Source organism: Rhinolophus ferrumequinum, chromosome 19 (genome assembly GCF_004115265.2).
Source record: "Rhinolophus ferrumequinum isolate MPI-CBG mRhiFer1 chromosome 19, mRhiFer1_v1.p, whole genome shotgun sequence".
Lineage (NCBI taxonomy): Eukaryota > Metazoa > Chordata > Mammalia > Chiroptera > Rhinolophidae > Rhinolophus > Rhinolophus ferrumequinum.
In genome coordinates this window covers 50317199-50332084 of record NC_046302.1, presented here as the reverse complement: position 1 = coordinate 50332084, position 14886 = coordinate 50317199, and the positions used below count along the sequence as shown (strand labels likewise).

Genomic DNA, 14886 nt, shown 5'->3' with positions numbered 1-14886 from the left:
TTGGGCTTGCGTTTCCCTAATGACTAATGATGCTAAGCATCTCGTCTTGAGGGTAATGGCCATTGCACTCTCTCCTTTGGTGAATGTCTGCAGAAATCTTAGCCTGTTTTTAATTGGGTTACTTGCCTTTTTGTTGTTGGGTTGTTATAGTTACACTTTATTTGCTCAACATACTTTCATGCCCGGCACAAGATCATAAACTGATACCCCCCGCCCCAACAATGAAACTAGCATAAGTCCAAAGCAAGGAAAGGCCAAGTGCCAGGAGCTGCAGGGCACTCAGAGGCTTCTGGCCAAAAGAAGGTGTGGAATGAGGAAGGTAAGGAAGGAAAATGGAGAAAGTTTGTTTTAAAGCCAAAAAACGCTCACCGCAGGTTACTGGGCATGACATACTACAGAAGGCACCCTTAAAATGAGGTCAACTGCCTGGGTCTGTTCCCTTCTCCTCAGAACCCTGCAGGATAAATGCATGTGCCCCGCTCCCGCCCCACCACCCCCCCCACACACACATACAGTGCTTTGAATGTATTGAGAAAACTCTCATGCCCATTAAAGGGGCCATGAATGCAGGACATATATTACCCAGCTGTCCTTACACGGCAGGGCCTGCGTCTTATTTGGCTTTAAGACTCCTCGGCCCCTTATAAAACTGTTTGGTTGCTGAATGAATAAGGCACCTGAAGCGATTTCAAGGTCTAGTGTAGATACGGCCATGAGTCTCTCCTGCTCTGGTTTATTATATGAACGTGATGAACCAAATAACACAATTACGAACATATTTTTGGTACATTTTGCTAGAGATGCGTTGCATTGCCCATTTCCACCTATCATCGGATGTTGGAAGCACTGGGCTGTTGGGGCGTCCTGGCAGGAGGCACCTAACCCCACAGGTGGCTAAGTACCTTCTCCCAGCAGTATTTGCATGGCTAGCAGAGCAAGAATTTGTCTCTGCGCTTCCCTCCAGAGAGCACCTCCTACCCCTGGCATGGATGGCAGTTAGACTAACAGGACGTCTGTGATCCCGCCCCGGAAACGCCAGCTTTGGCGTAACTCTCCTCCTGCAGGTGGACAAGGCTAGTGGCCTGTGGCCCAGCTCTGTGGCTGCAGGGTCCTCAGAGCATCAGACTCCTCTGCGAACCCTTTTCCAACTGTGCCCTGCTCAGGGAAGGAAGGAACCATTTGGGCTTCTCATTTTTCGCCCTCCCTAGCTTCTGAGGGCCCCGGCCTAATTTGCATCCTCAGCTCAATTTGCATCACAAAATACACGCAAACGTCCCTGGACCAACTGTGGTGGGCGGGCAAGTTTTGGTTTTTGTTTTGTTTGGGTTTTTCATCTCCTGCCATTTCTCTAGCAGGTTTCTAGTTACATCCAGATGACCCTTAGATTAGGTTTCATTTTATGTCGTTGGCCTGTCGTTCAACTAGCCCCTCCCCCCAGGGCCCACAGACCCTCCGGGATGGAGCCCCATTCACTGGAGATGGCTTTGGGGTGGCCCTGCAAGCCTGGCAGAGGAAGTCATCGTGCTTCCCAGCCAGGCCAGGCAGCTGTGTGTCCTTCAGTTATATGCTCGAAGGTTGTTTTTTATCCCTTTCCTTTTCCCCCAAACCCGGAATCAATATTTTGAGAGTAAAGGGAGGGTGAGGGAGGAAGAGCCACAGGGGACAGAAGCTTGCAACTGCCAAAGCGGCTCTGATCTGCAGACGGAACCCTCAAGACTCATTCAGCACAAAGTGGCTGCAGAGGAAATCCTGCCCAGCCAATGATAAGGGGGAAATGGAGTCACTTCCTCACCAGCTGCTTTATTCAGGTAGAAAAAAGTCCTCACTTCCTCGCGTGTGCTCTGCTGGCCACCACTCAGAGCAGCCCAGCGGCTCACTTCCCCTTTTGATCTCAGGCCTGTGGGTGTCAGGAGAATTAGTGCTTTCTTGGCTTCAGGGAGAGTTCTCTCTGCTCTACGTGTCTCCCTCCCTCCCTCCTTCACTTACTTTTCTCTTTCTCCCAACATCCCTGTCTCTTGGCCAGTGCATGTCCCTAGCTTGTGGGTTGGAGCCCTCACAGACAGCACTGGGGATGAGTCTCACACCCCTTAGTAGAATGCAGAATGAGTTGCCATGGAGGTCTCTGTGTTCCCATGGACGTTCAGACACAGCTTGGGAGCTCTGACCACCTCCCCTGTCCTGTACAATGGGCACCAGCACTGTCTCTCTTGTGCCCAGGATTATTGCCTTTTTTTTTTATCTCCAGGCAGCATTTTCATAGTATGTCTTCATCACACAACACGAATCTCCCGGACAAAGTGATAAGTGAACAAATGAGTTAAGAAAACGCTGCAGAGCTTATTTCTCTTGGGGACTCACAAGGCATATAGGTAGAGTGTTATTAAGAATATTTGACAACCAATATGGCCCAGACACTGACCAATCAGATCCAGCGCTGACTGTCCGATACGGCTGAACATCATCTCCTCATAGTGAGACGAGAGTCTACTACAAAAGCAAACCAACAAACAAAAACAAAAAACAGAAAAGACCCACTGAATTTTAAGTCTGTCATGTATTTGTCCTTTGAACACGCTCCGTCTTTTAAAAAATATCATCTCTTACGGTGTATTTGGAAAACCTATTCTGTAGTAAAAGAAATCAGTTTATTTCAGTGCCACAAACATTTGCCGACTGCCTAATATGTGACAGACATATGCTCCAGGGATCCAAAGATAAATAAAATATGGTTCCTGCACCTCCAGGTGCTAATAGCTGAATGAGAGAAGACAGACATGTGAACAGATGATGTTCATATAATACAAGGAATAGCCCAGGATTATTTAACTCAACCCAGGGGTTTGGAGAAAGTTGCCTGCAGAAAATTATTGCACTGAATCCCTGAGTGAACCAGTGTGAACCTACAAGGGACAGGAGCTGAGCAGGAGAGCTAGCTAGATTGGAGCCACAGCACTGGGACTCTTTACTGTGGTAAAGAATTTGGGCCAAGCATGGAAGTGACAACTTGGCTTCTTCGTAAATCACTCTGGCTGCAATATGGAGAGGGGATTGAAGACTGGAAGCAGAGAGACCGGATGGGAAATCGTAGCAGTAATGCCGGGGAGAGAAAGTCATGGGACTGACAGATGTTTTAGGTGGTCAGATCGGTGGTGCACATACTGTCCCGTCGAATCCCTTCGCCCTTGCCACTCCAGTGCTCTCGCGCTTGACCTCTAGCTACAAGATGTAGAGCACTGCTCCTCTTTCCTTAAGGGTTTCTATGGCCTCTACTGCACACTTTGTCTGTGCACTGACCGACTGGCACTGCTGGGGTGTTGACACCTACATGGGAGTAGCCCTCAGCCGATGAATGCAAGGAGTTGGTGTAAAAATACCCCAGCTCCTCGCCCCTTCGTGGACTAATAAAAGGTGCATTTTCTGCACTGCACCCCAGATTTTCCATCAGGAAGAAGTTCTAGTTGCCAGCAGCAGCAGTGTGCTTGGTAAGGTCATTCAGGGCTGCTTTCCTTTTCTGTCTCACTTCCCTGGGGACCCCCCTCTACTAGTGTTTCCGGGGATCGTCTCCCACATAAACTGCTGACATTCTAGCCTTTGTCTTAGGATCTGCTTCTGGGGGAACCCAACCTAGGACTATGGGATTTACCAGTGAATGAATGGTGGGGGCGGACGGGTGAGGAAGAGGAAACCGTCTAGGAGACCCTCAGGCTATAGGTTTACTTAACGGCCTGGGTACCGTGAAGGCAGGAGGAGAGGCAAGCTTGCTGGAAGAGGCTGTGATAACTCCAGTTTTGGACAGGCTTTATTGTAACTTCCGATGGGACATTTTAGAGAGGGATTGGGATCAGAATGTGGCAGTCAGAGGGTCAGGTGGGGCTGGATATGAAGATTTCAGAGACATCATCATCATAGGGATGGTACCTAAGACCATGAGAGTGAAGGAAATTAGCCAAAGAAAGAGGAGACTGCCAGGCAGAAGCCTGGGGAGCCTCTCAGGGCAGACAGAGGAGGAGGTGCCCATGAAAAGGTGGAGAAAGAATCTCCAGGAGGCAAAGGCTATCAGCGGTCCCAGTGTCCAGTGCATCAGAGCACCCAGGAAGATCCAACCTGAAAAGCAGCCAGGGAATCTAGCCGCGTGTTGGGTACTGGGGGTGTCTGGGGAGTGGTTTCAGAGGAACAATGAAGGAAGGAGCCAGGCTAAGTGGATTAAAGTGAGGGTAGGAAGGCAGCGGATGAGCGTGGGTTAGCAGCTTGTCCCGGACAGCAGGGAGAGAGGATAACGGTTAGCGTGGGACACAGCATCGGCATGGTCGTTTTGAGGAAACCTGAATTTACTTTTTATTTTTATTTTTATTTTTTGTCAGTAAATAAATACCCCCAACTTCCTTGCCCTTCAAGGAAGTATATGTTCTCTGCTGAGGAAATCTGAATGTTTATATGCCAAGGAAAAAGAGACCAAAGAGAGTCTGAGGTTGAAGTTACAGTGGAAAGCAGGCACGATGGATGGAGGAAGGTTCCAGAAGCAGCGGAGACAGTGGAATAAGGGTGCAGGGTAAGAAGGATCAAGGAAGGACAGATAAGAGACCTACGTCAGTGGGAGCACCAGGATAGGAAGCTGCGGTCATTCTCACCCAATGTCCCCGATTTTCTCAGAGAGGAAAGAGGTGACATCAGCTAGTCAACAGTGAGGAGAACACATGAGAAAAGTGGTGGCTGTTTGGAGTAGTCATGAGAAGGAACAGAGAAAAACATCTGACCGAGGGTAAGGGAGTGCTAAGTGGTTTCAAGAACTCACTGAGGTTGGAGACCATGAATTTCGACCAGCACCAGGCTGCACGGTTGAGCGACTTTCTTCAGCAACACTTGAAAAGCCCGATGAGGCTACGGTCTGGATGGGAGGAAGCACATCGAGGGAGGCAGGCAGGAGGCGCCCAGGAAGAGGAAAGACCCGACTGCTTGCGGATTTCTAACCCTTTAAGCCCAGGATGCAGGAGGGTAAACCCAGCCTCCACGGTCCTCCACCTCAGACCTGCTTATTAGTCAGTACATACTGTGAGTGACTCGCTTTACCTGTCCAGGTTTCATTTGCCTCGCTTATTTAAAAAGGCCGATGTCTTTATTAGGCGTTATTACACCAGTGTTGGAGATCTGAACTTATTGGAGGGTCCTTCCAGCTCAGAGTTTTGTGTTTCTCTAATTCGTCCTTTGCTTTCCCGTTTCCTTCCTTAACCCTGAGGTTGTCGTGAGGGCAGTGATCCCCATGGAGACAGTTATAAAGCCAGGAGAAATAGAAAGTCAAAGGCAGTCGATAGCAATATTTGATTTCCTGTTGGCACCATCCAATTCTCTTTTTACTTGCTTCTTACCGCTGACAGGACCTTCTGCTCTGTGTGGGACACAAAAGGAGGACACACTTTGATTTTGTTAGTTCGGATGTGCATGCAGAGGCATCCTCTCTCTCTGGATTGTAAACTCTTTGAGGCGCTCCTCCTTAAGCTCTCCCATAATCATATTTTGTGCTTGTGTCCGGAGTCAGCTCAAAGACCGTGGAATGCAGTTGACTGTCTGATTTGCTTATAGCCAAACAAGCCATATTAAATTTCCCCGTGGTACAACAACTGAGAACCAACACTGAGCCAGGGGCCTGAAGGTGCAGTCGTTGGTTTAACTGTTACCTGCTTCACTCAGTCTTATGTTGGGAACGTCTTTCCTTGCCAGTAAATACAGGGTAAAATTTTTAATGGCTTGACCACATTCTGTTGTATAGATGTGCCGTAAAGTTATTCAACCAATCACACTTTCAGACATTTGTTTTCAGGTTTCAACTATTATAAACAACCTGTACATTTTACTAATTCTTTTTTAAAGATAAATAACTAGAAAGGGAATTACTAACAAAAGGACATATTTTCAAAGCTTTTGATACGCATTGCCATATATGAAAAGTCTCTACACTTACCTTTACCTGGGAGTCCATCAATTGTGCAAGAGCATCTGGGGCTCCCATCCCACCCAACCCCCCCACACACACACCTACACACCCCATCCTTTTTAATAGAAGTCAGTATTCTTTCTCAGTGTTGCCCATCTGATTCACTTATTTTTAAATTTCATTTGAAACCAGGTTTCAGTAAAACTTTTTGAAAGGTTCTAAAGGGGAAGGGAAGATTTTGGACAATGGGCTCCTGAGAGGGAGGTGTGTAGGGGTGGAGGGAGCGAAAGGAAGGAAAAGAGAGGCAGAGAAGGGGGTAGGAGTGGTCTCCCCACGGGTGCCCATGCAGGAGGAATGAGGATACTTTTACTGCTGCAACCCCCACCCTCCGCTCAGCTGAGGCGTCTGGGTCTGACCTGTTCCCGTCCACCCCTCCCTGGCTTACTTCTAACCCTGCAGCAAGGGCCTGGGGTTGAGAGTTTGGCTGTCCTGCCCATTGATACAGGCCCTGGGTGAGACTCACATTCAGACCTCTCTGAGTTTGAAATTTGTGCAGAAACTTCTGCAAAAGAGCAACCAGAGCTGGGGCAGTGCCTGTCTCCAATGTGAGGGCCAGCAGGAGAAAGGACCCTCCCCTCCCGACCTGCTGGGCACATCCCTGGAATTAGACAGAGCCCGTGCCAGTCCTGACATGAGCAAGGTGGCGGTGCCTCCTAAATATACAGACAGGGATTTTGTCCGAATCACATGATGACGGCCCAGGTTTTCTTTTTCCCTCTTTGTTGCTTTTAATACATAAAATGAGCATGTGTTTATTTAAAACAGCTTTCAAACTTAAACAAATAATGACAGACTGTTCAAACAGACTTCGGAAATCGCCCTAATCAGGACGTTTGAAAATGCAAGAAGTCTCTATGAAAGTAGCGTTTAGGACCTTCAGTCCTGAAACCGCAGGGCCTACTTTGCACTTTGGAACGTAGATGGGCGAAGCTCGAAGCTCGGGGGGCTGGATTCAATCCCAGGGGGCGTTAACCACACCCCTCAGCCCTACAATCTGACTTAATAATTTATGAGGAAGTATAGATGGGCATTGTATTTTCACTTCCTGCCTTCCACCAGGACACATCATGTGTACATTTTAATTCACAATTTCTTTAGAAGTCACCCAAGCGTCTTCAGCACCAAAAGCTGACCCCCTAGAGGGAGCAAGTGAATCGCTTCTGTAAAACAGCAGTCTCGCTGGAACCTCTGGAGGGAAGGGTTGGTTTCGGAGGCAAGTAGAAGGTTTTCAAGAGGGCAGACTAGAGAACCAGTTCATACTTCCTCTAGTCCACATTCTGGGCCACCTTGACAAATGGCTTTGAGTCACCTACTTTAATCTTCACAACAACCAGTTTTATGGGTGAAATAAATGAGGCTCAGGGTTGGGTAATTTGTTCAAGGTCATAAGCAATAACATGTCAAGGCCGGGATTTCACCCAGACCTTCTCACCCAAGTCCAGAGCTGTTCCCGGACCCCTGGGAGCTGTGTCAGCACCTCTGTGCTCATTCTCTGGGTCAAGAGATGCTACGTTAGCTTATCCCACTCTAGAAATGATGTTTTTCTTTACAATGCACCTCAGAAAGGGCCCATTAGAAGCACAGTTATTTACGTGAGGCCATGGGGGTCAGAAGAGGGGGTTATTCCAGCCCCAGAGAGGAAGGAGTATTTGGAGGGGCATTTCATCGGCTCCCTGGGACTGTGCACTGGACAAACTGGGAGGAAGTGCCAGCCCATTTGTCTCTGCTTCCTTCACTGTCCCAGGATATTTTCCTTATCCAAAAAGGTCAGATGGCCAGTGTCTTAGTCCATTTCATAGTCTGCCACAGAAAATTCCATTGGTAACTAAAGAAATGCAGAGTCTAACCACTGATCTTCTCAATGTCCAACTGAATTGTGTACAGCCCAGTGTCAGTGCCCTGAGGGATTTGGGGTGTCATTTGGCTGGGCTGTTGGGGGTTCTAGCCTGCCCATCCCTCAGAGAGAGCAGTTTGGTGGGGAAGGCTATTAGATTCGCAGCTGTGTCTGTGGGATCCCGGGATGCACTTTGCAAGAGGCAGAGTTTCTCCTGCCCGTAAATATGTCCTGACCTTTTCTTGCCCCGTTTATCCCTGATTATATATAGGGAAGGTATGTTTCTTGACAATCAATCATGATCGTTACCTCAGCTTTGTGCTAAGAGCACTGAGCACATATTTTATTTATGTCTTTTAGAGCCTTGCTTTGCTAAGGCTCAAATTTAGAACATTTTAACAATAGATTAAAAAAGAAGAAGAAAACCCTTGCGCCCTCTCCTGGTAAAAATTAATCCAGTACATCTGAAGGTCCAGGTCACCCCCTTGTTGGCTAACTAATCTGTGCTAATTTGACCAAAAGTGTTGATACACCAGATGGACTGTTGGGTCCTCTGTGGTCCGCGATTACAGAGTTTCTTCGCAACCTTTCTCTGCCTCGGCTCTACTGGCACCTTGGGCTGGATATTCTTCATGGTGAGGGTTGTCCTGTGCATCGAGAGATACTGAACAGCGTACGTGGCCTCCACCCACTAGATGCTAGCAGCACCTCCACCACAAGTCATTTCCATCTATTGCCAGATGTCCTCTGGGCAGGCAAGACCACCCCCAGTGAGAATCACTGTCCTAAATGCTTGTCAGCCTTTTGTATAAGGTGCTACTGGTCCCGGGGCAACCAGTGAGAGAGCGAGGATGGCTCAGCAGAAACCCTTTGTGACTTCAGGAAGCAATTCACATAGCTGGTCAATTGAATCCACTGCCAGGAATTTGACTCAAAAACCATCTGAATAAGTAGATACACATTTATGTAAAAGATGTATCATAATATTGTTTGTAATAGCAAAAGTTTAAAACAACCCAAATAAAGAATTGGTTAAGTAAAACACATCGTATAATATGTATATAGGTGTGTGTGATGGAATACTGCCCAGTCGTGAAAAATAATTGTGTAAATCTGTATTTGATAATGTGGGACGTTTCCTTAATGGTGCCTTAAACTGTCACCTTCAAGACTTCTCCAACATTTCCAGACATTGTTGTATTTAGAAGGAATAATTTCAAACAGGCAGAGTAAGCATCTGGGTGAAGCATTAGGCCCAACACAGAATTCTAACTAATGATTATATTCAGAAAACTTTGTTAATTGAACAAGCATATATTAAGCACCTACATGTACCAAGACCACACACAGCCCTGGGGAGACAAAGACGACACCTGGTTCCTCTATGGCGATACTTGCCCCAAACAAACAAAACGCCATGAAGGTTGTCAGAACCTCCTCTGCACAGCCATGCCAGAAGTGGCCGTATGTTACTGTCTCCCAGAATGAAACCGTGGGCTCCAGTTCCAGGTTGTTGGAATGCTTGAATAAATCACACCACGTGAAAAAGCATTCATTTACTGATTTATATATATTCAGATGGATTTCAAGGGTTGTCCAAATACTAATTGGGTCCAAATGTGGAAGCTAATCTTCCCGTACAAATCTAAGCAATGAGCATTCAGTGACTGGTTAAATGTCAGACAACCCCTATGAAGAAAAGACAGGAACCATCTTCTTTCCTCAGGGACCTGTGTGTCCAGTGACACACATACTGATCATAAATGACCACATGCTTTGTGACAGTCACTGCTTGAGTTAAAGGCAGAGTTGTGGTCGTCCCGTCTAGCCACCCCTAGGAGAAACCCTGCAACGGTTTCCTTTCCCACGGAGCACCCTGTCCTTGACTCAGGGCTAGGCGTGCCACCAGTGGAGGCCCCCCTGCCATGTCTACGATATCAGCATCCCAGGTTAACCACGCACTCACAGAGCTGCTGTCATCCCTGGAAGGGCATCAGCAAAGGGAAGGGCCCTGGTTTGGGTCTGGGTTCAAATCCTGGTCCTGCCATTGATGAATCAAATCCTTTAACCTCTGTGAGTCTCAGGTTTTGTTTTTTTCCCTTTACAGAACAGGAATAAATAAAATGACTTCCTGAGATTGATATAAAGAATAAAGTAATGCATGTTAGGTGTTTAAGTGCCTGGCATATAGCAAGCTTTCAATAAGGGAGTGTAGTTGTAGTTGTTGGTTTTTTGTTGTTGTTGTTGTTTTTATGAATAGCCATGCTAGCGAAAATTGCAAAGCTTCCCTTATTTCTAACTGCCTTTGCTGTTGTATTTTTCCCCTTAGCACTTATCAGTCTCTCATATACTATGTGATACAATTATTTTGTTTACTATTCATCCCACTCAACTAGATAAAAGCTTCGTGAGGCAGGAACTTTTAATCTATTTCATGTACTGCTGTATCTCTGTGGTGCCTGACACATAAATAGAGCCTCAATAAATATTTCTTTTTTTTTTTTTAACGATTTTATTGGGGAAGGGGAACAGGACTTTATTGGGGAACAGTATGTATTTCCAGGACTTTTTTTTTAAATTGGAGAACAGTAGTGTGTTTTTCCCAGGACTCATCAGCTCCATCCAAGTCAAGTTGTTGCCCTTTCAATCTTAGTTGTGGAGGGCACAGCTCAGCTCCAGGTCCAGTCGCTGTTGTTAGTTGCAGGGGGCACAGCCCACCAACCCTTGTGGGAGTCGAACCGGCAACCTTTTGGTTAAGAGCCTGTGCTCTAACCAACTGAGCCATCTGGGAGCTCAGTGGCAGCTCAGCTCAGGGTGCCATGTTCCATCTTAGTTGCAGGGGGCACAGCCCACCATCCCTCGTGGGAGTCGAATTGGCAACCTTGTGGTTGAGAGCACGAGCTCCAACCAACTGAGCCAGATCACTCAGGAGCTGAGCTGCAGCTCATTGACTTCATTCTAGTTGTGGAGGGCGCAGCTCGCTGGCAACATGTGGGAATCGAACCGGCAGCCCTGTTGCCCAGAGCTTGCACTCTAACCAGCTGAGCCACCCGTCCGCCCCTCAATAAATATTTCTTGAATGAAAGTGAAGACAGTGGGCCTGCTTTCTAATACTCTTTCTTTTTCTCCCCTCCTCTCTCCCTGCAGGACGCCTTTGTGGAACTGTACGGCCCCAACATGCGGCCTCTGTTCGATTTCTCCTGGCTGTCTCTGAAGGCACTGCTCAGTCTGGCCCTGGTGGGAGCTTGTATCACCCTGGGTGCCTATTTGGGCCACAAGTGAAGTCAGCAGGCCTGCCATAAACAAATATGCAAAAGGTTCACTAAAGCAGTAAAAATATATGCATTGTCAGTGATGTACCATGAAACAAAGCTGTGTTCTCTTAAAAACAAGCAAACAAACAAACAAACAAAAAACCCCACAAAAAACAAAAACCGCTTTCAGGCTCAATGTCGAATCAGCTATTTACTGCCAAAGGGAAATACAATTTATTTTTTACATTATTGAGAAAAAAAAGATTTATTTATTTAAGACAGTCCTGTTGAGCATCTTATCTTTGGAAACCCTACCATTAATTGCCAAGCCCCACCTGTGCAGCCCCACCTGGATCTCCTGTGCCTATAAACGGATTTGCTTTCCACGTTGTTGGCTGGACTGACTCACCATCTGAAAAGCAAACAAACTGACAAAGGACGTGACTTTTCCAGAAGCTGGGTTTCTGGCTGCTGGAGGTTGGGAAGAAGGTGTTCATTTTCCTTGCATTTATTTGCCCCAGAGGCTGTGATATTAATTGAGGGAGGTACTTGGAGGCAAGTGCATTCTTCCCTGGCCGGAAGAACAGACACTTTGCATATGGTTCACATGGTACATACCCGGTTGGAAGAAAAAACTTGGGAACTGCAGATGGACTTGGTATCTGCCAAGATTTCCACACGGAATGACAATGACAGGAAAAATGCCCTTAAACCATAGGAGAGTATTTTTTTAAGCTACCAATTGTGCCGAGAAGCAGTTTAGCAATTTATACAATATCATCCAGTACCTTAAGCCCTGATGTATATATTCATATATTTTGGATACGCTCCCCCTCCAAAAACTGGCTCTGTGTATGAAACAGAATCCTCTGGAATGCGAGGAAGTGAACGTTTCGGTGACTTCTTCGGCACCAGCAAGGCTAGTTGCCCAGAAGCATCAGGCCGCCACAAGTGCCTGCTTTTCCGCAAGAGGCTGCAGCATGAAGTCCGCCTTGCCCCAGCTCAGAGGCCTCGTCCTGGAACTGAGCCTGGGCACTCGCTGGCCTGCTCGAGGGGTTTGCAACAGAGCAGTGTGGTCTCCCAATGTCTGGAAGCTGACAGAGCTCAGAATTACACTGTCAGGAAAGAACAGTAGTAGGCCTGGGCCTGGTACTCCAGTACCTCCTGTTAGGCCCTTTTCCACGTGGAGCCTGGAGCCTGGAGCTGGGAGCCAACGCTCCCAAGACATTTATCACTTGTAAGACATTTATCACTGTGGAGGGAGGGAAACAAAGGCACTGTGCCTTTCATAGCAGAGAGCCTTTCATAGCAGAGAGCGGTGGTGAAGGCTGGGAGAGCCACCACCGAAAAGAAACGCCAAAAGAGGAGACATGTATGGCCTGCAAGCAGTGCGGCCACCCAGCTGCCTGTGCAGTTTAGAGCAAGGCTTTAAATGACTTTGGGGAGGGTCATAAATCCTGAAGGAGGCGTTGAAATGAGGTGTCATGGATTAATTGACCTATGTCTATGGAATTAGGATGTAAAACATTATCTTGTCATTGTAGTTTGGTTTTATTTGAAAACCTGACAGAGAAAAAAAAGTTCCAGGTGTGGAATGTGAGGACTATCTGTACATCCTGGGCATTAAAAAAGAAAAAAAAAAAAAAAACAGTGGTGGAAAACTAGACAAGTAGCAAAAGAAGTGGTATCTTCAGCTAATAAACTAGGAAATATATTTTCAAGTTTAGAAAGCCTTGAGCACCACGTGGAATAACTGTGGCATTATTGCATCATAAAGCATTTATCTGTATTAACTTTGGAATGTACTATGTTCAATGTTTAGTGCTGTGGTTGATATTTCAAAAGCTGCTTTAAAGAAAAATACATGCATCTCAGCATTTTTTTAAAAATTGTATTTAGTTATGGCCTCTACACTATTTGTTAGCAAAAATGATCATATTTTCATTTGAGATTATTGTCTCTTAATTCTTTGAAAGCATTTCTGAGAAGATGAGATAAGCCCTGGATCTCAGCTACCTGAGAAACCCTGGAGCATGCTGGCCATGGAGGGAGGCGCTTTGTTTCAACCAAGTTATGCACACTTCGTGTCAACACAATTGTTTATTGTGAGGGATGTATCTGTTGTCCCTTTGACCTTGTTCCTTGAGGGCTTATTTGTCCCTGGGCAAATCAGAATTTTACTCACATTATTTAGGATTGCATGTATATTTGGTTAAATCCATGAGGTTCATTCAGGTTGAAAATCCAGATGGGAAGTGACCAGGGGCTATGGTGGTTTGACCTTTAGAGTTGCTTTACTTGGCCTGTTTCCACAGAGACTCACCTAGAGCCCTCCTGCCCTCCTTCCACAGGGCCCTTTTCCACGGCTGTCCTTCAGGTTCTTCCTGAAATGCAGTGGCACTTACACCCCACACCGAGAAAGCAGGAAACCCCCTGGTATGAAGCCAGACCTCCCTGGCGGGCCTCAGGGAACAGGACGATCAGACCTTTGAATGATTCTGATTTTTAAGAGAAATATTATTTTATGAAAGGTTTACATTATCAAAAGTGATGAATATGGAATATCAAATCCTGTGCTGCTATCCTGCCAAAATCATTTTAATGGAGTCAGTTTGCAGTACACTCCAAGTGGCGAGATCCTCCAAGCTGCTTTAGAAGTAACAAATGAAGAACATGGACATTTTTAATATAAAGCCGTTTGTCTTTTATTGTTGTTTTTGTTGTTGTTATTGTTTAAACTGGGATTTGCAGAATATTCTAAAAATGTATATATATATTAAAAACAAGAAACAAAAACTCATGGGGGCTAACTTCTGGCTGGTTTCCTTTTGCTGTGGGGTTTTGTTATCTGGTTTTAATGGTAAATGTGCCCAGCCACCTGACCCCAGAACTGTATCAGATTGTGGCTGCGCTCACCCTAAGAGTAGTTATGTTTCATTTTTCTTGTTAAAAATATGTTAGAAGCAATGAATGTATATAAAAGCCTCAACTAGTCAATTTTTTTCTCCTCCTTTTTTCATTGTCTCAATTATTTTGTGATCAGACAACAGAGAACTATTCCTACTTATTTTGTGTTGAGAAGAGATTCACACCTGAATGCATGGAGCACAGTTGGCCAAGGTCGGGGTTAAATAGAACGCATGCACTTTCCAAATTGGGATCGAGGGCTCTAAAAAGAGCCCCAAGGCGAAAATCATCCAAGAACTTCCTCAGTCCTTCCACACCCTTTCTGCACAAGCTCTGATCAAAACAACTGATGTGTCCTACAGCAAACAGTTCACCTCAGATTTTACAGTGGCTGAAAATTCTCCTAGGTTTAAGATTTGTATTAAAGTCATATTTCGAATTAAGGAAGCAACCTTCTATAGTTCAAACACTAAAAACAAACAAACAGACATCCTCTGCCCCAGCCACTTATGCCCGCACATTCAGATACGACCTAGTCCTGGCCCAGCGTGGGAAATTAGGAAGTGATTATAAATGAAGAGGAGTTACAATAATCAGAATTAAACACAAATAAGTAGGGCAGTCCCAACATGTCTGGCTTTCACGGTAAGGATCTACTACTGATTGAACAGAATTGCAAATAATCTAGATTGTAATTAAATTTATGCTAAAATGACTTAATTTACAAATGTGAACGTAAATTCTAATTTCAGTTGTACTTTCAAGGCAGTGGCTGTTCTTATACTTTCTTATCACTTATAGTTAGTAATGTACACCTACTCTATCAGAAAGAAACAGGAAGGGCTTGAAATGTAAGCCATTCTAAGGAAATTAGGGAGTCAGTTGAAATTCTATTCTGATCT

General features: G+C 45.8%; 1 protein-coding gene across 2 annotated transcripts in view; it reads left to right on the top strand.

Moving 5' to 3' along the window:
- Positions 1–14074, top strand: part of BCL2 (BCL2 apoptosis regulator) — a 170049-nt gene extending 155975 nt beyond the window's left edge. For both annotated transcript variants that reach the window (XM_033087566.1, XM_033087565.1), the window contains one exon: positions 10971–14074. In XM_033087566.1, coding sequence (XP_032943457.1) covers positions 10971–11105 — 135 coding nt within the window. In that variant the 3' untranslated portion in view covers positions 11106–14074. The remainder of the gene's footprint in view (positions 1–10970) is intronic.
- The last annotated feature ends 812 nt before the right edge of the window (positions 14075–14886 follow it).